The 22,496-nt window shown below is 43.3% G+C and overlaps 1 protein-coding gene across 1 annotated transcript in view; it reads left to right on the top strand.

Annotated features, from left to right (window-relative positions):
* Positions 1 to 22,496, top strand: part of GRIN2A (glutamate ionotropic receptor NMDA type subunit 2A) — a 341,178-nt gene that overhangs the window by 287,662 nt on the left and 31,020 nt on the right. Inside the window, exons 10-11 of the mRNA XM_038763448.1 lie at positions 7,561 to 7,721; positions 21,966 to 22,153. Of these exons, the coding sequence (XP_038619376.1) occupies positions 7,561 to 7,721; positions 21,966 to 22,153 (349 nt within the window). The remainder of the gene's footprint in view (positions 1 to 7,560; positions 7,722 to 21,965; positions 22,154 to 22,496) is intronic.

Genomic DNA, 22,496 nt, shown 5'->3' with positions numbered 1-22,496 from the left:
GAGCAAAAGCTTCAATAGAAGCAAAAGACAGTCTATAGAGAAAACAGCAGCAGGAGCTGCAAACATCAAGCATAATCACCCATAACTCATTCATTCATTCAATCGTATTCATTGAGCGCTTACTGTGTGCAGAGGACTGTACGAAGTGCTTGGAAAGTACAATTCAGCCACAAATAAGAGAAAAATCCCTGCCCACAGCGGGCTCACAGGCATCAGTATAAATAAATATCTTTATTATCTAAATATAGATATATACACATCATTACCAAAATAAATAGAATTATAACCACAGCTCCTACTTAGACTGTGAGCCCTGTGTGGGTCCTGATTATTTTGTATATACCTTAGCACTTAGTACAAGGCTTGGCACATCTTAAATGCTTAACAAATAGCACAGTTGTCATTATTATTGCCAAGCAACAGCCTTTTTATGTATACAATGTGGCCAGAACTGTGTGTTCTGCATTAACCTTTTCAACCTCACATAAGTGAGTCTCAGTGGTGTCTTCTTTGAACATGAAGAACAGCTGTATAAAAGAAATTGTACACTGTCACACAATGGGTGACCAAGTACAGACATATCCAATCAACTAATCAATGGTATTCATTATCATCATCATCATCAGTCATAAGTGGTATTTGTTATAAAAATTATAATAATAATATAATGGTATTTGTTAAGTGCTTACTGTGTGCCAAGTACTGTTCTAAGCGCTGGGGTAGATATAAAGTCATCAGATTGTCCCACATGGGGCTCACAGTCTTATTTCCCATTTTACAGATGAGGTAACTGAGGCCCAGAGAAGTTAAGTGACTTGTCCGAAGTCACACAGCTGACAAGTGGCGGAGCCAGGATTAGAACCCACGACCTCTGACTGCCAAGCCCTAAGCCATGCTGCTTCTCTATAATGATGGTATTTGTTAAGCGCTTGCTATGTGTGAAGCACTGTTCTAAGCACTGAGGGGGATAACAAGGTGATCAGGTTGTCCCACTTGGGGCCTCACAGTCTTCATCCCCATTTTACAGATGAAGTGACCCAGAGGCCCAGAGAAGTCAAGTGACTGGCCCAAGGTAACACAGCTGATAAGTGGCAGAGTCAGGATTAGAAACCACGACCTCCGACTCCCAAGCCTGGGCTCTGTGTGTGGTGTACTAAGTGCTTGGGAGAGTACAACACGGTCGGTAGACATATTCCTTGCCCACTATGAGCTTAGAGTCTAGAGGGGGAGACAGATATTAATATAAATGAGTAATGTTTAATATATGTTATAGATATGTAGCTAAGTGCTGTGTGGTTGAGGTTGGGGCAAATATCAAAAGCCCACAGATCTAAGTGCATAGATGACACAGAAGGGAGAGGGAGGGAGGGAAAAGAGGGTTTAAACCGGGAATGCCTCTTGGAGGAGATGTGACCTTAATAAGGCTTTATTGAGTACTTATTGTGTGCAGAGCACTCTACTAAGGACTTGAGAGAGTGTAATTCAATAGGACAGGATTCCTCCCTCAGGGAACTTACAACCTAATGCATATTCTCATCAAGTCCAACCCAGGACTGAAACCAATCTTGGACTCCTAGCCCTAATCAATCAGTGAAGCAGCATGGCTCAGTGGAATGAGCACGGCCTTTGGAGTCAGAGGTCATGGGTTCAAATCTTGGCTCTGCCACTTGTCAGCGGTGTGACCTTGGGCAAGTCACTTAACTTCTCTGTGCCTTAGTTACCCCATCTGTAAAATGTGGATGAAGACTGTGAGCCCCACGAAGGATAACCTGATCACCTTGTAACCTCCCCAGCTCTTAGAACAGTGCTTTGCATGTCGTAAGTGCTTAATAAATGTCATTATTATTATTATTTAGCTTTTATGTGGGTGCGGAGCACTGCACCAAGCATTTGGGTAAGTACAATGTAACCTGATTGGTAGATGTGATCCCTGCCCACAGTCTACAGAGGGAGACAGACTTGAATATAGATTAGGGAATGTGGGTTCTAATCCCTGCTCCACCACTCACCTCCTGTGTAACCTTGGGCAAGCCACTTCTCTGGGCCTCAGTTACCTCATCTGTAAAATGGGAATTAAGACTGTGAACCCCATGTGGGACAACCTAATTACCTTGCATCTACCCCAGCACTTAGAACAGTGCTTGGCACATAGTAAGCACTTAAATACCATCATCATTATTATTATTATTAGGGAGAGAGGAAATAGTAGATTATTTATATGATTATTTATATGATGTTGGCCAAATGCATAGTTAACAGACGGGGGTGTGTGGATAAGGGAATAAAATGCACATGGCTCAGTGGGAAGAGCACAGGCTTTGGAGTCAGAGGGCATGGGTTCCAATCCCTGCTCTGTCAATTGCCAGCTGTGTGACTTTGGGCAAGTCACTTAACTTCTCTGTGCCGCAGTTCCCTCATCTGTGCAATGGGGAGTAAGACTGTGAGCCCCCTGTGGGACAACCTGATCACCTTGTAACCTCTCCAGCACTTAGAACAGTGCTTTGCACTTAGTAAGTTCTTAATAAATGCCATTATTATATGCCTTACTTTGGGAAGGCTTCTTGGAGAAGATGTGATTTTAAGAGGGTTTTGAAGATGAGGAGAGGGATGGACTGTCATGTACGAAAAAGAGGTGGGGGAGAGAATTCCAGACCAGAAGGAAAACATGGGAAAATTGTAGGAAACAAGATAGATGAGTTTGAGGTACATAGAGTAGGTCAGTGTTAGGAGTGGTTGGGTTGTAGTAGGAGATCAGCAAGGTTAGTTGCAGGGCCACTTAGAACAGTGCCTGGCACATAGTAAGCACTTAACAAATACCATTATTATTATTATTATTATTATTATCATTATTACTATTATTATTAAGTGCCTTAAAGGCAATGTTAGACCCTGCTGTAATAAAGTGTTTTAACAGATGATGGATTTTTTGCTCTTCATGCTTCTATTTTGGACATAGTCAAATAATTTGTGTGTCCACCATTTGTCCGAGTTCAATCCATCTTTCTTGGTTTCCACCTAGCATATACTGTTGTAGTATTTATAGCTTTATGGTATGGCCTATTTCTTTGGCCAAAGAGCAGCATTTTAGTTTTGAATTATGGCTGAATCCTTTTATCTCTCCCTTTTACGTCCCCACCCATTTCTCTATAAAAAAAACCCTTGCTATTTTTCATCTCTACCATCTTCTTTTGATGTTCTAATAAAAAATAGATGAAAATTTTGATTCCTCTGAGAAGTTCTAAACTCTGTTTAGAGTGACAGCACTCTTCCTCAATGAAGGGCTCTTTCTAAAATTAAGCTAGCTCCTCATTAGTTAACAGCACAACTCGTTGAGTGGAAATTAATTTCCACTGAAAATTTTAATTAACCTTGAAGCCAAGTTTAGATTGTTAAAAGCATGATGTTTTCAGTTTTTTAGACCGAAACACTTTCATGGGTTGCTTAAAAGTACATTTCCTTAAAGCCCCTCCGACATGAGGCACCTTGGCCTTTTTGCAACTTCTCTGTTTGTGTTTACCTCTGGGACTTCCCCTCTGTTAATTCCTTCTTACCTGAGATTGTTCTTAGTTAAATGACCTTGCTTTGCTCCACACTCCCTTACCCCTCTGCTCAAAAGTAGGAAAGTGTCTTTGAACTGTCAATCTACCAGTGGTGTTTATTGATCAGCCCGGTGTGGGCAAGGATTGTCTCTCTTTATTACTGAATTGTACTTTCCAAGCGCTTAGTACAGTGCTCTACACACAGTAAACTCTCAATAAATACGATTGAATATATAAATGAATACTGACAGCGCAAAGCCCTGTGCTATGTGCTTGGAATGGCACAGCTGAAGGAAGAAGGAAGGGACAGGACGTGCTAACTCTCTGAGGGCAGGGATCTACCAACTCTATTGTATTGCACTCACCCAAGCATTTAATACAGTGTTGTTCACACTCTAAGTGCAGTCAGTAAATACCCTCAAGAAGCTTACAGTCTAGTGGGGGAGGCAGAGGAACAAAAATGATTTGCATATTTTTACACAGATTTTACGGATATTCTCTTCAACTGGGTGGGTTTTTGCTAGATGGGAAATAGTTTGTAACCAGGGCAAAGGCCTGGACATTTTAACACTTGTGGATTGGTTTTGGTTGTGTGTTACCTGCAACACCCAAGCATTGATCTTGTCCTTCCACCCAGCTATGTGAGTGTTAGTGGTGCTCAGACTCAATTTGTCTGAAACTGAACGCCTCATCTTTTCTCTTTATCCCGCTCTTCCTCCTAACTGCCCCATATTTATTGACAACAATAATAATAATGGTATTTATTGAGCATCCTCTGGGTGCAGTGAACTGTACTAAGCACTTAGGAAAGTACAGCTGAAGCTGAAGTCACATCCCCTGCCCACAGGGAGGCTTACATTCTAATGGAGGATGACAGGCATAAAAATTATTCCATATAGACAACAACGCCAATCTCCATGTCTCAAAAGCCTGCAGTCTTGGTGTCACCTTTGACTTGTTGCTATCCTTTAATTCTCACATTCAGTCTGCCACTTAAATGTTGCTAGTTTTATCTTCACAGTATTTTCCCATTCCTGTCCACCAAGTGGCCATGAGAAGCAGCCTGACTTAGGGGATAGAACACGGGCCTGGGAGTCAGAAGGACTGGGTTCTAATCCCGGCTCTGCTGCATTTCTGCTGTGTGACTTTTGGCAAGTCTCTTAATTTCTCTGTATCTCAGTTACTTCATCTGTAAAATGGGGATAAGACTGTGAGTCCCATGTGGGACAGGGACTGTGTCCAACCTAACTTGTATCTACCCCAGCACTTAGAACAGTGCTTGGCACATAGTAAGTGCTTAACAAATATGATTATTATTATTATTATCATCATTTAAGCTCTGCTCACCTCCCAGTTGGATTCTGTTATCAATCTCCTCACTGGTCTCCTTGGCTCAAAACTCTCCTCTCTTCAGTCTATACTATGCTTCTGTCATTTGAAGCATCTTCCTAAACTATCATTCTGCCCACATCATTTCTCTCCACAAAATCTTCCAGTGCCTACCATTTCTCTCTATATCTAGCAAAACATCTGACCATTGGCTTCAGCATGGCCTAGTGGATACAGCACGTGCCTGGGAGTCAGGATCTGGGTTCTAATCCCGGCTCCGCCACATGTATGCTGTGTGACCTTGGGCAATTCACTTCTTTGTGTCTGTTATCTCATCTGTAAAATGGGGATTAAGACTGTGAGCCCCAAGTGGGACAACCTGTTAACCTTGTATCTACCCCAGTGCTTAGAACAGTGCTTGGCACATATTAAGTGTTTAACAAATGCTATTATTATTATTATTTATTATTATTGTTATTATTATTATTATTATTATGGGGACTGTGTCCAACCTGATTGTATATCTACCATGTTTAGAAGAGCGTTTGGCTCATTTAGCACTTAACAAGTACCATAAACATCATCACTGGCTTCAAGAAACTTTTAGCAACTCACTCTTTCTTATTTATCTGCCTTTATTCACCCTCTACTCCCAACCTTGCCCTCTAAACTCTATGCTTCTCCCAAGTGCATCTTATCACACTTTGACACTCTCACCTCTGATCTGCCAGCCCCTTGCTTCTATTGCTGAAACTCCCTCATTCTTCACATCCACCAGACTGGAGTGCTCCTCATCTTGAAAGTCAATCAATCAATCAAACAGTCAATTATATTCATTGAACATTTGCTATGAAGAGCATTAATTAATTCATTCAGAGCACTGCACTAAGCACTTGGGGAAGTACAATACAATAAAGTGGATAGACATGATCCCTGCCCACAACAAGTTTACAGTCTACAGCATGGAGTGTCCTTCTGAAATGCCACCAGGAAGCCTCCTTAGATTAATTTTCCTCCCCCAAGGTATTGTCTCTCCTCTCAGGGTCACACCTGGAGAGTTTCAAGTACTCTACCAACCTCAGCTGTGGGAGGGAGTCAAGCAGAGGTATACCCATTCTATTCCTATCTTGGCCAGTGGCTAGCGAGTGGAAGGCAAACTGCTACAAGTCAAAACTCACCTGTGCTGGACAGCAGCGGCATGGGAGAGTCAAGGGTGGAGACTCAAGTTTACTGTGTGGAAGAAGGCAATGGTAAACCATTTGGTAAAAATACCAAAGTGATTTACCATTGCCTTCTTCCACACAGTAAACCATTTTGGTATTTTTACCAAGAAACCTCTACAGATACGCTACCAGAAAGATTGCAGATGGAGTTGGGCCATTCTGGGAGAGATATGTTCATAGAGTCACTATGGGTCAGAGACGACTCGACAGCAAAGACAAGATGAGGTCTTGTCTCCCTCACTCTCTCACGTATGCACAACCATCAGTAGGCCTTTGGAATTTATTTGTACAATCTACTATTTAGACCATCCTTCCATTCACTTTTCCTCTTAACCGTAAATCACTTTGTGTCCGTCTTCTCAGATTGTAAAATGTTTGAGGGCAGGGAGTATTTTTTTTTTATCTACTGTATTCTACCAACCACCCACTAAAATTCTAGAGAAGCAGCATGGCCTAGTGGATAAAGCACAGGCCTAGGAGTCAGGAGGATCTGGGTTCTAATCCCAGCTCTGCCACTTGTCTGCTGTGTGATTTGGGCAAGTTACTTAACTTCTCTGTGCATCAGTTACCTCATCTGTAAAATGGGGATTAAGACTGTGAGCCCTATGCGGGACAGGGACTGCATCCAACTCAATTACCTTGTTACCTACCTCAGTGCTTGGTACAGTGTCTGGCACAAAATAACCACTTAACAAATACAATTATTATTATTATTACCATTGATGCTCAGTAAGAAGATGGATTTTTCTTTGTCTCCTTCTGTCCTTTGGGGGTGCACCCCAGTGCCCCCATTCTGTACCCATTCACTCTTCTCCATGCTGTCCTTTGCCTCCCTTCTCTTAGTTCTGGTGCAGAACTATCTGCCCCAGGTATAAATGGAATGTGTTGATTCTGAGAAGTGGGATTCTGCTGCTGTGTAATGACTTGCATTCTAAAGGGACTGGAGAGCTCTGGAATTTGTTCTCTTGAGTTTCTCCCCATTCTCACCAATGGCTTTATCAGTTTTCCCCAGTCCCCCAGGGCACCTCCCTTTTTGATGGGGGAAAAGGAAAGCCCATAGAGTGAAACAGGAAGTTTTGACCCAGACCCACTCATAAGGAGCCTAAGCACTTTGACTCTGGAACACCCTACTGATGTTAACTCAGAGAGTGTTGCTCAATCATTCATTGCTATGGAAACTAGTCCAGCCTTACAGATAGTTTCCAGAAATCTCTTGGTTGCAGACATTCTTCACTTGGACCTCAGCCTTGGTGATGGGTTCTACCTCTCACCTTTGGATTTCCCTTTTCCCCATTTTCTACTCTCAACCTTGGATTTCCCTTTCCCCCCCATGTTCTACCTCTCACCCTGGGATTTCCCTCTTCCCCATGCTCTACCTCTCACCCTTGGATTTCCCTTTTCCCCTTGGAGATGCATATGTCTTCAGAATTTGGGAGCTAATGGCTGCTCTTTCTTCTCTTCCTCCCTAGTTCCAAAAGCCTCATGACTATTCACCGCCGTTTCGATTTGGCACAGTGCCCAATGGCAGCACCGAGAGGAACATCAGGAACAACTACCCTTACATGCATCAGTACATGACCAAATTCAACCAGAAAGGGGTAGAGGATGCCTTGGTCAGCTTGAAAACTGGGTAAGGACTTTTGCTTTTTCTTTCTTCCCACCGATAAAGAAGTCAAGAAAGATAGATGCCCATCTTGATAGCATGCTTCGTGTCCATGTTCTATTGCTTTTGGGAGAGGGATCCTGAGATCCCAAGAGGCTTCTGGGAGGCTGGCTAGTTATTTTTATGGTACTTGATAAGACTTACTATGTGCCAGGCACTGTTTTAAGCCCTGAGGAAGATACAAGCTAATTAGGTTGCACACAGTCCACGTCACCCATGAGGCTTACAGTCTTAATTCCCATTTTACTAATGAGGTAACTGAGGCATAGAGAAGTGAACTGACTTGTCCAAGTTCACACAGCAGACAAGTGGCAGAATCAAGTCTAGAATCCATATCCTCTGACTCCCAGTCCCATGCTCTTTCCACTAGGCCACACTGTTTCCCAGAAACTTTCTCATGTTTCACCAAAGAGCTGCTCTTTTTTTTCCCTTAGCCTTCATATTTGGCCCAATAATTTGGCCCTGCAATTGTGAGAAATTTACCAGAATTCCTTTGCCAAGATTATACCACACAGAAAATTTTCAAAATGTAGTAAACATTAATTACTCTTGGCCAGTCAGGAATTGCTACTGTCATCAGTCCAGTGTGGCAAACTGCAAGGTTGAGCTGTAAGATACTGCAACACAGATGCCTCTCCTCACAGTGCTGAGAGTCAAGATTGAGCAATCAATCAGTTGTGTTTAATGAGTGCTTACTAAATGCAGTGCACTGCACCAAGTGCTTGGGAGAGTACAGTGTAACAGAATTGGTAGGCCTGTTCCCTACCTACAGTCTAGCTTAAGTACTGATCTTGGGACAACACTATCTTGTGATTGCACTAGCCCAGTTACCCCACCTAGAGAGATTTCATAGTTTCCTTGGTCTGTTTATTGCTCAAACTGTTCCTGAATCAACTTCACCCAAGGGCACATCTGGAGATTTTCTAATATTATATTTGCTTTACTGCCTAATAAACAGTTCAGACTCCTACTGGTCAACCTTTGCTGTTCAGCAGGAGCCTTGGATTCATTGCTCTTATGGTTGGAGGGGTTACGTACATCACTTACCAGTGGTCAGATTTCTGAACATTTCCTGGAATGTCTCTCTTCCAAGGATTTGAGGCCCTCTCTAATGGGATGAAAATGCTTGTCAAAGAAAGCACTCTCTTTAAGTAATAAAGAACTCTATTCACTCCGTATTCGTGCAGCCAGCTTAATTTTTTCTAAGTGGCAGATTTACATTAGTGAGGCTTTTATTCAGTGAAGCAGATTGCTGAAGGGTTGAGAGCTAGTATTTTGAGTGGAAGGAAGTCCAATCCAGAAAGAATGGTGTTTGTTGCTGTAAAACCATTCAGATGAGGACCAAGGGGTAGAATTGGATTGTTTTCTTTGGGCCTCTATCTTTTATGGAGGAGTGCTATAGTTCCATCTGCTTGCTTTATACCCCCAGACATATTTGTGTGTGTGTGTGTGTGTGTGTGTGTGTGTGTGTCTGTGTGTCTGTGTGTCTCTCTGTGTGTGTGTGTGTGTGTGTGTGTTTTCCTGGAGTGCTGTTATTAAAGGTTAAAGAACAAGGGATAGAGTAATAAGGCCCTTATCCAACTATGAATTGAACCAATTGCTTTCTGGAAACCATATTTTTAATTGCTTCATCCGTCTTGACAAGCTTAAGCAGATGGGAGCTTTGCTCTATATTTGGCCTTCTTGTGCAGCCTGGTGTGGGTTGCCACACTTAAGCCAGTCACTAAAGGCACAGGAGGATGAAACTGTGGGCATGGAATTTCACTGTTTATTATTGTACTGTACTTTCCCAAGCGCTTAGTATAGAAGCAGTGTGGCTTAGTGGAACGAGCATGGGCTTGGGAGTCAGACGTTGTGGGTTCTAAACCCAGCTCCGCTACTTGTCAGTTATGTGATTTTGGGCAAGTCACTTAACTTCTCTGTGCCTCAGTTATCTCATCTGTAAAATGGGGGTTTAGACTCTGAGCCCCATGAGGGGCAACCTGATAACCTTGTATCTGCCCCAGCGCTTAGAACAATGCTTGGCAAATAGTGAGGGCTTAGCAAATACCATCATCATTATCATTATTATTATTATTATAATGCTCAGCATAGTAAACACTCAATATGAATGAATGAATGAAATTGACACCAAATGTTACCCCCACTACTGAACGGTCAAGGAGAGGAAACTCTGGGAAGATTTCCTCCCTAAGTCTCAGGCCTGTGACCTGGTTTTGTTTATGGTGTCTGCTAGTTTGCCTCATTCCAATCTAGAGTCTCTTCTGAGCTGCATGGCTCTATCTTCAATTTTTCACTTAAGCCTCTGAATCTCCCGCCCCAACCAGCTCGAGCACTCAGACTGCTGCCCCATGACTGCCACATGTGTGGAGCAGTGGGCCAATTAGCTGGGTCAGTTAGGTTCCATTGACTGAACTTCCCATCTGCTGTAAACTGTCCAGGGGATTCATGAGCACTTATTTTTTTTAATGGTATTTGTTAAGCATTTACTCTGTGTCAAGCACTGTCTAAGCGCATTACAAACACCATCATGACTTTCCTCTTTAATAGTGCATATTGACTTCCTCCTGGGTTGATGGCATAGGAAGCACTGCTGCAGTGAATCATGCTACAGTGCAACTTTCATTCATTCATTCAATCAATCATATTTATTGAGTGTTACTGGCAACAGACACATTCCTGTCCACAGTGAGCTCAGAGTCAAGAGGGGGAGACAGACATTAATATCAACAAATAAATAGATATATTATATACAGCTATATCCATATGTACTGTGGGGGTGGGAGGAAGGGTGAATTAAGGAGCAAGTAAGAGTGGCACAGAAGGGAGTGGGAGAAGAGGAGAGGAGGGCTTAGTCAGGGAAGGCTTCTTGGAGAAGATGTACCTGCACACAGAAGATGTGCTCTGCACATAGTAAGTGCTCAATAAATATGATTGAATTGAATGAATGAATGTACCTTCAATAAGTATTTGAAGTAGAAGGAAGAGCAATTATCTGTCATACAGTTGGTTTCCCAGGTTTGATGTCTAGGATAACTTTCTGGTGAACAGGAAACATGTCTGCCAACTCTGTTGTACTTTTCCAAACACTTAGCATAGTGCTCTGCACATGGTAAATGCTCAGTAAATACCATTGATTGATTGACTGTGGTTGCTGGGACTTAGTCTCCACTAAAAGTCATAAGGACCCCTGTGGGTACTGCCACAACCCACTCATGGAACAGTGGCCGCTGCTTTATGGCAACATTTTAGTTGGCGATTTAGTTAGGCCACAGTGGGAGAACGGGGGAACACCGTTGCCAGAAAGCAACTGAGAATTAGCTAAAACACAATCGTAGCAGGCGAAGGCTCTGCCCATAATGTGAGTCCCATGTGGGACATGGACTGTGTCTGACCCGATTTGTTCAGTGCCTGGCACATAGGAAGCACTGAACAAATACCATTTAAAAAAAAAAAAGATAATCAGGTTGGACACAGTCCCTGCCCCACATGGACCTAACAGTCTTAATCCCCATTTTACAGATGAGGATATGAGGCACAGGGAAGTGAATTTACTTCATATAGCAGATGAGTGGCAGAACAAGGTTTAGAACCCAAGTCTTTATGACTCCCATGCCCGGGCTCTGTCCACTAGGCTATACTGCTTCACACTGAAACAAAGGTTGGCACAACATGTTATTTTGGCAATGTGGTGATTTTCAGATGGGCAACTAGTGCATGATAGCAGGCATACATGTATTAGAGAATGAGCTCCTTATCCCTAGACTGTCAGCTCATTGTGGACAGGGATCATACCTCATATTTTTGTGTTGTACTCTCCCAAATGCTTACAACAGTTCCCTTCATAGAGTAAGCATGAAATAAATACTATTGATTGATTGGCTGATTATCTCCCTGGGCCCCGGAGACTGAGGTCACCACTGTAATTCCTTTCCGTTGCAAGTTTTATTTGTCAGCGAAGCAAATTAAGACAACACCATCAGGAAAACAGGAAATCTAGGACGGGCTTTACTCCATGACTTTCTCGGCTTGTTGAACTTTCCAGATACTATAATGGGTCACCTGGGTTGAAAGACTTTCTGGAATTTCATTACCTTCATGGGGGATCCAGTTGCAGGGTGTGGTGATAACCCAAGGGCTTCAGACAAAATGGTGAACTGTAGTTTTACCTATGAGCTGGCATGGATTTCAGGGTATCCCAAATTCCTCTTCTGTCAGTGGACTGAGTGTCGAACACAACACCTGTTGGTTCCTTTCAGAAACACCAGAAGAGAGATTTCAAACGAACAGAGGATGGGGTCATCGCCAGGACACAGAGAGCCAGGAGATTGCAAGATCTGACATAACATTGCTTCTCTTTGATTTATTTCAGCCAAAAGTTAGCTAGAGTTATTAAAAGTTCCCAGGTTACATTGTAAGCTTCAGGCCTGCAATTCCTCATGTCCTTCACTTGGCCCAGATAATTTCTATTGTTGTCACTGTATTATCTAATGACTCCAAGGTTAGAAGCTAGCTGGGCTATTTCACTTAGCTTGCTTTTGTTCTAGTTTTCTTTGTGGTTTGTCAGAGGAATTTAAGTGGATTCATCTCTTCAGTGGTTAATGTGCATCTTATCTAGAGTGTTGAATTATCTTTAAGGCCGTACTTACTCTGACACCTGCCTGTAGCTATACAGGCCAAGCCTATTTTTGAGGATAATTTTCCCATCATGAATCAGTCATATTTATTGAGCACTTAGTTTGTGCAGAGCACAGTACTAAGCTCTTGGGAGAGTACAATATAACAGAATTGATAGATACGTTTCCTGTCCACAAGGAGTTTACAGTCTAGAGGGGAAAACAGACATTAATATAAATGAATAAATTACAGATATGTTCATAAGTGCTGAGGGGCTGAGGATGGGTCAATAAAGGGCACAAATCCAAGTGCAAGAGTGATGCAGAAGGGAGTGGGAGAAGAGGAAGTGAGGGCCTAGCCCAGGAAGGCCTCTTTTTTAAAAAATAAAATAAAATAAAAAATGTTTGTTAAATGCTTACCATGTTCCAGTCACCTTTCTAAGCACTGGGTTAGATTCAAAGTAATCAGGTTGGACACAGTCCATTTCCCATTCAGGGCTCACAGCCTTAATTCGCATTTTGCAGATGAGGTAACTGAGGCACAGGGAAGTAAAGTGACTGGCCAAAGATCACATAGCAGACTCGGGATTAGAACTCAGGTTCTTCTGACTGCCAGGCCTGTGCTCTATCCACTAGGCAGTGCTGCTTCTCCTGCTATTAATAAGGCTTTGGGGTGGGGAGAGTGCTCTCCCACCAGATATGAACAGGGAGGGAATTCCAGGTCAGAGGCAGGATGTGGGCGAGAAGCCAGCAGTGAGATAGACGAGATTGAGGTACAGTGAGTTGGTTGGTATTAGAGGATTAGCTTGTGTGGGCTGGATTGTAGTAGGAGAGCAGTGAGGTAAGGTAGGAGGGGCAAGGTGATTGAGTGCTTTAAAGCCAATGGTGTGGAGTTCCTGTCATTGCAGAGAAAGATGGCCAACCACTGGAGGTTCTTGAGTAGTGGGAAAACATGGACTAAACAGTTTTCTAGAAAAATGATCCAGGCAGCTGAGTGATGTATGGATTGAAGTGGGGAGAGACAGGAGCCAGGGAGATTGGCAAGGAGGCTGATGGAATAGTCAAGGCGGGATCGGATAAGTGCTTGGATTAATGTGGAAGCATTATGGATGGATAGGAAAGGGTGGATTTTTGTGATGTGGAAGTGACAGGATTTGGTCACAGATTGATATGTGTATTGAATGAGAGTGATGAGTCAAGGATAATGCCAAGGTTACATGGTTGTGAGTCAGGGAGGGTGGTGGCGCTGTCTACGGTGAAGGGAAAGTCACGCTGAGGGAAGGGTTTGTGTGAGATGCTGCGGAGTTCTGTTTTGGACTTGTTAAGTTTAAGGTATCAGTGAGACATCCAAGTAGAGATATCCTGAAGGTAGGAGGAAATACATGACTGCAGATAAGAAGAAAGATAATAATAATAATAATAATGATGGCATTTGTTAAGCACTTACTATGTGCAAAGCACTGTTCTAAGCACTGGGGGAGGATACAAGGTGATCAGGTTGTCCCACGTGGGACTCACAGTCTTCATCCCCATTTTACAGATGAGGTAACTGAGGCACAGAGAAGTTAAGTGACTTGCACAAAGTCACACAGCTGACAATTGGTGGAGCTGGGATTTGAACCCATGACCTCTGACTCCCAAACCCGAGCTCTTTCCACTAAGCCACGCTGCAAAGCTGGAAATCAGCATCTAACAAACACTCCTGTGTACGGAACCCTGTACTTAGAGTTTGGAAGCATTCATTAAACAGAAAAAAAAAAACCCTTCTTATACTTGAGGAGGAATCAGTCCAGGAGAAAGTTCTATTTTTGACTCTAATCTACATGGAACAATTTAACATTAAACTCCAAACTAATGGAAACAGAACTGTATGGCCTAATGGAAAGAACCCAGGACTGGAAGCAGAAGACTTGGGTTCTAATTCCAGTTTTGTCACTTGCCTGCTGTATGACCTTGGGCAAGTCAACTGATTTCTCTGTGCCTCAGTTTCCTCATCTGTAAAATGAGGATAAGATACCTGTTCTCCCCCTTAGACTGTGAGCCCTGTCTGGGACTGATCTGACTGTTTTGCATCCACCACAGTGTTCAGCATTTATTCATTCCAGTGTATTTGAGCACTTACTGTGTGCAAAGCACCACATTAAGTGCTTTGAAGAGTACAATATGACAATAAATAGGCAAGAGACCTTTATAAATACCCCCCATTATTATTGCTTTTAGCAGAGATTACTTCAAACAAGCAGGATGAGCATTTTAAGAACTGCATGACATTGCACACAGTAAGCTCTCAGTAAATATGATTGAATTAACAATATTCTGGCCTATGATCCTATCTGTAATTCCTACAATCAGCGGGGCTGCCTACAGTCCAGGGTTTTCCACTCCCTAATTCTGTTCCCTCACCCAACTGCCACCCATGAAATGTGAGTGCGATTTGGCCAACACTCTCGGTCCAACGAAGAGATCTATAAGAGGACACAGTACCACTAGGAAAATTCTTCTGTTTTCACCCATTCAAACTCATGCTTTTTATTCCCACTATGCTGAAGTGAGGCACAGCAAACTAGTAACAAATTCCCCTAGCAATAGCTGGCTTTCAAGGCAGTTATCAACGGCGCCATTAAGACTCTGTTGGAATTCGTGACACTTCTTCATTTTGCCTTTGGGTTTGCCTGTGTATGTCTGGCAGGGTGGGAAGCAGTGTGGTTTACTCTGAGGGTCTTTTCTTCATCTCACTGCAGAAAATGACCTATGCAGTGTTTTGCAGTGCCTGCAGAACCAAGAAGCTGAACAGATCCAAGCACTCTCTCACTCTCTTGGGGTGTAGATTCCCCAGGAGGGAAGGAGAAGAGAGAAAGAGGGACTTGGCTTTAGACAGAGGTTAATTTTCACAATAGATGACCCAGATCCAAATATTCAGTCCCAATCTCCAATAGGTTTTTTTTTCCAGCTGCTGTGATCAGCAGTGGAGTTAGTCTGACCTCCTACGTCCGTTTGGATAATTTTATTTCCAGAAGCAGCGAAAGGGACAACAGTTCCTGTTTACGAAATCATGCCCAGTGTAATCCCACCACATAGGGATTATTTTCCCTCTGTTGTCTTCCTTCACCTTGTTTATGTGAAGATCCTTTAGTGCTTGTTTTTTATTTGTCGGTTTACATTTTAGCAGGCCAGAGACATTTTTAATTTTCCACGTTTCTCCTCCTGGGGATAGATGAGAGAATGACAACAGATGGGGAGACTGGGGGGGAAAGTTACCTCTGAGGGAAAGGGGCTCAGAGACAAACTCTGTCCCTACCCTCCCTGGTAAATCAAGGGAAAAAAAAGTCCAGAGGCATGCCAGCTTGAGAGCTGCAAATGCTCGGGGAGAGAATGACATTCTGTTCCGTAAGCAAGAAGATATGCTGGCAGGTCCCCAACTCTCTGGAGAGAATAAAAATTAAAATGAATTTCCATCGATTCAGATGCTGATTTCCTCATGGAATTGAACTCCCAGTTTGCACATTTCTTTTGCAAACTCCTCCCTGAATGGGGAGCAGAGAGTTCTGTTTGGAAGACACTGGACCAGAAAGCTGAGAACAAAGGTCTGTGCTGGCTTATGGCTAAGACGAGCTGTTCGAAGCTTGGGAATAGCACCAAAGCTAGACCCTGGGAGAGTCAAATTAGAACCCAGGCACTTGAGACTTCCTGCTTTCTGATCTCCCCATCCCTCTTGCCCTCAGACTGCCTTCCCCCATCTTATTCCATTAGCAAAGCCAGTTCTCCCCTTGGCCAGTGCTACTCGAAGTTGCAAGTTTGAGACATTTGGAAGGCACGATCATTCTTTCAGTAATAATAATAATGACTTTGGTATTTGTCAGAAACTTACTATGTGCCAGGCATTGTACTAAGCTCTGCAGCATGGCTCAGTGGAAAGAGCATGGGCTTGGGAGTCACAGGTCATGGGTTCAAATACCAGCTCCACCACTTGTCAGCTATGTGACTTTGGGCAAGTCACTTAACGTCTCTGTGACTTAGTTACCTCATCTGTAAAATGGAGATTAAGACTGTGAGCCTCACATGAGACAACCTGATCACCTTGTATCCTCCCCAGCGCTTAGAACAGTGCTTTCCACATAGTAAGCCCTTAACAAATGCTATTATTATTATTGTTATTATTATTATTATTATTTTTACAAGCAAATCAGGTTGGACACAGTCCCTGTCCCATGAGGGGCTCACAGTCTTGATCCCCACTTTGCAGATGAGATACCTAAGGCAGAGGGAAGTGAAATGACTTTCCCAAGGCCTCACACAGCAGACAAGTGGTGGAGTTGAGATTAGAACCCATTAGGCCACTAGAATAGCCACTGAGCCAGTGGGATCAAAATCTCCTGGCTCCCATCGAGGTTTCTCTGCCTAACTGAGCCCCTCGGTGTTGTCGTTCAACATTAATGTTCAGTTTTTTTAGCACTGTGAACTGTGTTCCCATTAATAGAGTCCCATGGTGTACTTGTCCCATTAATTGATGCTCACTAGTACGACTTGCTGCTGCTGCTGCTGCTTCTGAAATGATACCCAAGTAGATTGACAGGAAGCAGCTATTTCTGGTAAATAGACCTCACTTTGACTAAATGAGTTCACCTTTCTTTGGGAGTTCTGACCCCCTCCCCCTCTTTAAACATGGCAGAATTACCACAAGGATGCTTGTTCAATTTGGGGGAACGATTTAGTTAAAGCTTCCAACACAAAAAGATTCAGCTTTCATCAATTCAACGAAACAAGTCAGCGGAAGAAAAGGTGCCTTGCTAATGACTTCTTGAATGTTAATGAATGAATAATTAACCTTAGCTATATAATTAGCTTTTAAATGCACCAAGACTCCAGGAGAGGGACCTAAAACATGGGAAAAAACACAATGAGAATGAAAAGGAAAGTTCAGAGCTGGAAACCTACAATCCTTCTTAATACAAACAGTACAGTGGAGTTCAGCCCACTCTTGATCAATCAATCAGTTGGTATTTATTGAGCACTCACTGTTTGCAGAGCACTATACTAAGAGCTTGGGAGCATACAATTCAACAGAGTTGGCAGACACGTCCCCTGCCCACAGTGAGCTTACAGTCTAGATGAGGAGACAGACATTAATATAAATAAGCAAATAATGGATTCATTCATTTATTCATTCAATCATATTTATTGAGCACTTACTGTGTACAAAGCACTGTACTAAGCATTTGGGAGAGTACATTATGATAATAACAGATGCATTCCTGGCCCATGATGAGCTTACAGACTAGAGGAATATGGATATGTACATTCATAATGCATATGTGCATAAGTGCTTTGAGGTTGAGGATGGGATGAATACTAACGTGATGAAGGCCTGCATCTTTCATTCTACTTAGTCAGAGTCCAGTGTGCCAGAGAGAGCCATTTTAGATGCAGAATGGGCTTTGTCTCTCCTTACAGATGCAAGAATGACAGAAAAGGAGACCTAAGGGATCATTTTCAGCCAGCCAATAGGAACAGCCCCATACTCTTTCCATCTAGGCCTTGCTGTATACCAGCATAGGGTGGTGGGCCATGGAATCCTCCTGATTATTTGGGAACTGAGACAGAAGCTCCCCTCTCCCCTACCCTGTAATCCTCATGCAAGTCTACGGGCTGGTGATTTTTCATCTTTTGCTATCTCATGGGATTGGTGAGGATAGGAAGCAGCATGGCATAGTGGATAGAGAATAGGCCTGGGAGTCAGAAGGTCATGGGTTCTAATTCCTGCTCTGCCACTTGTCTTCTTTGTGACCCTGGGCAAGTCACTTAATTTATCTGTGCTTTAGTTACCTCATCTGTAAAATGGGCTTTGAGATTGTGAGCCCCACATGGGCCAGGGACTGTGTCCAACTTGCTTGTATCCACCCCAGGACTTAGAACAGTGCCTGGCACATAGTAAGTGCTTAACAGAGACCATCATTATTATTATTGTTATTATTATTATTATAGGAAGTGGGGAAGCAGAACACTTGGCTAGTTGTGAATTCACTGAGCAACCTGGAGGCCTGCCAAGGGTTGAAGGCTCATCCAGATTGGAAACCAGGTCTCTGGCACTTCAGGATGCCAACACTTTATTCTGTCAGTCAATTGTATTTATTGAGCATTTACTGTGTGCACAGCACTATGCTAAGCACTTGGGAGAGTACCATAGAACAATATAACAGATACAGTCCCTGCCCACAGCGAGCAATGAATCAACTACTAATAATTGTGGTATTTGGTAAGTGCTTACTACGTTCCAAGACTGTTTTAAGCACTCAAGTAGATTAAAGACACAGTCTTAATCCTCACTTTACAGATGAGGGAACTGAGACATGGAGAAGTGAATTGACTTGCCCAAGGTCACGCAGCAGGCAAGTGGCACAGCTGGGATAAGAACCCAGGTCCTTCTGACTCCCAGGCCTGTGCTCTCTCCACTAGGCCATGCTGCTTTATCCTAGCCCCATCCTACCTTATCTCCGTGATCTCGCTCTAAAACCCAACCCACAGACTTTGCTCCTCTAACACCATCCTACTCTCTGTACATCCATCTTTCCTGCCTAACTGTCAACACCTTGCCCACATCCTCCCTCTGACCTGGAACTCACTTCCCCCTCATATCCGACAGATAACCTCTCTCCCCATTTTCAAAGCCCTTCTAAAATCACACCTCCTCCAAAACTAGGCCCTCATTTTTCCCATTCACCCTCCTTTCTAAGTTGCCAAGGTACTTGGATCTGTATCCCTTAATAAATAGATATTCACCCCACTCTCACTAAAATACTTAAGTACGTCTCATACATCCTGTCTCTGCCACTTTTCTGCTGTGTGGCCTTGGGCATGTCACTTCATTTCTCTGTACCTCAGTTACCTCATCTTTAAAATGGGGATTAAGACTGAGACCCCTATGCAGGACAGGTACTGCATCAAATCTGATTTGCTTGTATCCACCTCAGTGCTCACTATAGTACCTGGCACATACTAAGTGCTTAGCAAATATCATAATTATTATTATTACCTCCCTAAGCTCTCCCATCACCCATCTAGAATTTAAGATCTGTCTCTCCCTCTAGACTGTGACTTCCTTGTGGGCAGAGGGATGATACCCCTTGTGGGTGGGCCCCTGGATGGATCCTTGGCAAAATCTGCAGTTTCTCAACTCCTGAAATTTAGCTTCCACTGTGTCGTAGGTGTAGCTATTCAATTGTGACAGCTAGCAGATGACTTTCTATGAATAGACAATGGAGCAAAAGAGGCCGTGGCAGCCACAGTTTCACATCTATTTGTTGGAGCAGACAAAGTTAGGGAAGAGCATACGTACTGGGCTCTCTTTCTTGACTCCATGTGAGGAGGAGGAGGTTTGATTGACTCAGCATTAGTGCAGAGTGACTCCGAGTCACAGACTCGAGTCACTGTCTTTCGGGAATCACAATCCAACTCGACCTCAGAGTTTTGGTCAAGCTCCAGAATTCACAGGCAGATTTGAGCTATAAGCCCTCTTGGATGCAAAAGAAGCAGTGAATGGCTAGTTGTAATATATATATAAATTAAACTAACACTGTAATTTATTTCGGGAAGCTGGGAGAGGAAAGATGCAGAAAGCGGACTGACTGGAATAACTGAAAGTATTTTGTGCCTCTGATGTGTCATGAGTATAAAATTTCCCATGCTCTTCATGGTCTTATTAAAGACTGGTTTATTCAGTAACAAGGGACATTTCAGGCAAACATCCCCTCTTTTACCCAAATCACCAAGAATAGGAAAACCTTCTAATTCCAAGTTGTTCCACTGTTAGAGCTTCCATCATCTTTGTATCATACCCTCAAGAGCATGGCTTTTGCCTTCTTGGCCTCAAAGAATGTTTTTTTAAAAAATGGATTAGTTAAGCGCTTATTATGTGCCAGGCACTGTAATAAGCCCTGGGGCGGATACAAGCTAATGCAATACAATGCAAGCTAATACAAGCGGATACAAGCTACAGGTTGGACACAGTTCATGGTCCACTTGGTGCTCACCATCTTAATCCCCATTTTACAGGTGAGGTAACTGAAGCAGAGAGAAGTTAAGTGACTTGACCAAGTTCACCCAGCAGGCAAGTGTCAGGGCCAGGATTAGAGTCCAGGTCCTTCTGACTTTCAGACCTGTGCTCTTTCCATTAAAGCACACTGCTTTTCTCTTCATAGGTGCCATCGCGAACATTTTCGGGGCTTCTTTCATTCCACTTTTTTTTTTTTTTTTTTTTTTTTTTAGTTTTATGGTATTTGTTAAGTGCTTCTTATTTGCCAAGCACTGTTCCAAGAACTGGGGTAGATACAAGTTAATCAGTTTGGACACAGTCCCTGTCCCACATGGGCTCACAGTCTCAATCCCCATTTTACAGATGAGGGAACTCAGGCCCAGAGAAGTTAAGTGACTTGCCCAAGGTCACACAGCAGACATGTAGCTGAGTCAGGATTAGAATCCAGACTCCCAAGCCCTTGCTCTACCCACTAAGCCACGATCCTTTTCACAAAGCACCCACTTTCTTCCCCAGATCTTCCTCTCTTCAGGTGCTCTCCCCTTGTCTGCATTGCTCTTCGATCTCCTACTCTATCAATCCAGAAAGGATACTCTTAGCTTGCTAGGAAGCCCCTGAGCATCCTCCAGAGTTTTCAACCAATCATCACCAATTCTGCTGCCTTATCAGGGGATCAGCAGGGATCTTGGATAAGTCTGGTTGTTGGGGGAGCTGGGGAGATGCCAGTGGCTATTTCTTCTCCGGGTGTTTCAAGGCTGGTCTTCCATGGCCACCTCTTGCAACTCTAGTCCTCCCCTTTCTCCCTTGCCCATCCACATCACTCTCCCTCAACGTTTCAAAGAGCCTACAGTCTAGTCATTCATCGATCACACCAACCTCTGTTTTTCCGAGACTCTAAGCTAATCTCAACACAACCCAAGCCCAAGTTTCCTCTCTAAGGATTTAGGACATAGAATTAGATATTAGAACTTCGGTGAGTCACGTTTCTCAATTCCTCCCCTGACCAGGATCCGACAAAACAGGAGCGGAAATTTAAGAACCTCTAAGTCTGGGAACACTTATGCAGCTGTTTATGTTCAGATATAATTGTCTCCATCCCATTGTATTCCCAGCACATCTATTGTTCTTTGTTTCATTATTTTATGGTGTTCAGGTGGAGACATTAAAGCTGTGAAAGCATGGGGAAAACTGGTTCCCTTGACTTTTAAATACATCACTTTGGGTCTTCCCAACTTCATTCCCCTCAGAGCCTGCCCTGTCTAATCATCTGTTTATTGTTTAAACTACTTCAAATTCAGAGTCATTCACAGCTATTTTGATGAGTCAGCACTCCTGGCTATTTACCAGCTTGTAGAAATGGATTTTTCATGTCTTATTTAGCAGTTTATTGCTAGGTAAAGCAAACTGAAGCTGTGGCTCCTGGACTTTTGTTCGTTTGTTAAAAATAGAGATGGAGGGACTCAGAAACGATGGGCCACCATCTCTGGTGTTCTACTATCGACGTCTCTGGCACAGTGTAACCACGTTTTGTGGTTTCTGTTATCTGGCATTGTCTTCTCATTTTAGGAAACTGGATGCTTTCATCTACGATGCCGCAGTTCTGAATTACAAGGCTGGGAGAGACGAAGGCTGCAAGCTCGTGACCATTGGGAGTGGCTACGTCTTTGCCACCACCGGCTACGGCATTGCCCTCCAGAAAGGCTCCCCATGGAAGAGGCAGATCGATCTGGCACTCCTTCAATTTGTAGGGGATGGTAGGCCTCCGTTTCATCTCTCCCTTCTATCTTCCTCTGTTCTGGGGCAGGGGTTGGGGGGTTCTCTGTTTCGCGGTGGGCCTTCAGAGGATTAGGTATTCTACCACTCATTCTCAGAACTGTCTTCCTGGAAGCCTGGGATTGATTTCAGTCCTAATCCTGCACATTATCATCACCGTAATTATCAACATCAGTTTGTCTTCAGCCCTCATTAGGGGCAGGGCAATGAACTAAGTGCTTAGGAGCAAAACAGCCCCTACCTTCACAGATGCATACAGTATGCTAGCAGACAACAGACATGAATTGCAAACAAGCCATAGGTAAAAGTGTAAAGGTAGAGACA

The sequence above is a fragment of the Tachyglossus aculeatus genome, chromosome 21, assembly GCF_015852505.1.
Source record: "Tachyglossus aculeatus isolate mTacAcu1 chromosome 21, mTacAcu1.pri, whole genome shotgun sequence".
In the NCBI taxonomy this organism is placed as follows: Eukaryota; Metazoa; Chordata; class Mammalia; order Monotremata; family Tachyglossidae; genus Tachyglossus; species Tachyglossus aculeatus.
Note: the sequence above shows the minus strand (reverse complement) of the source record. Positions and strands in the feature narration are given on the sequence as shown.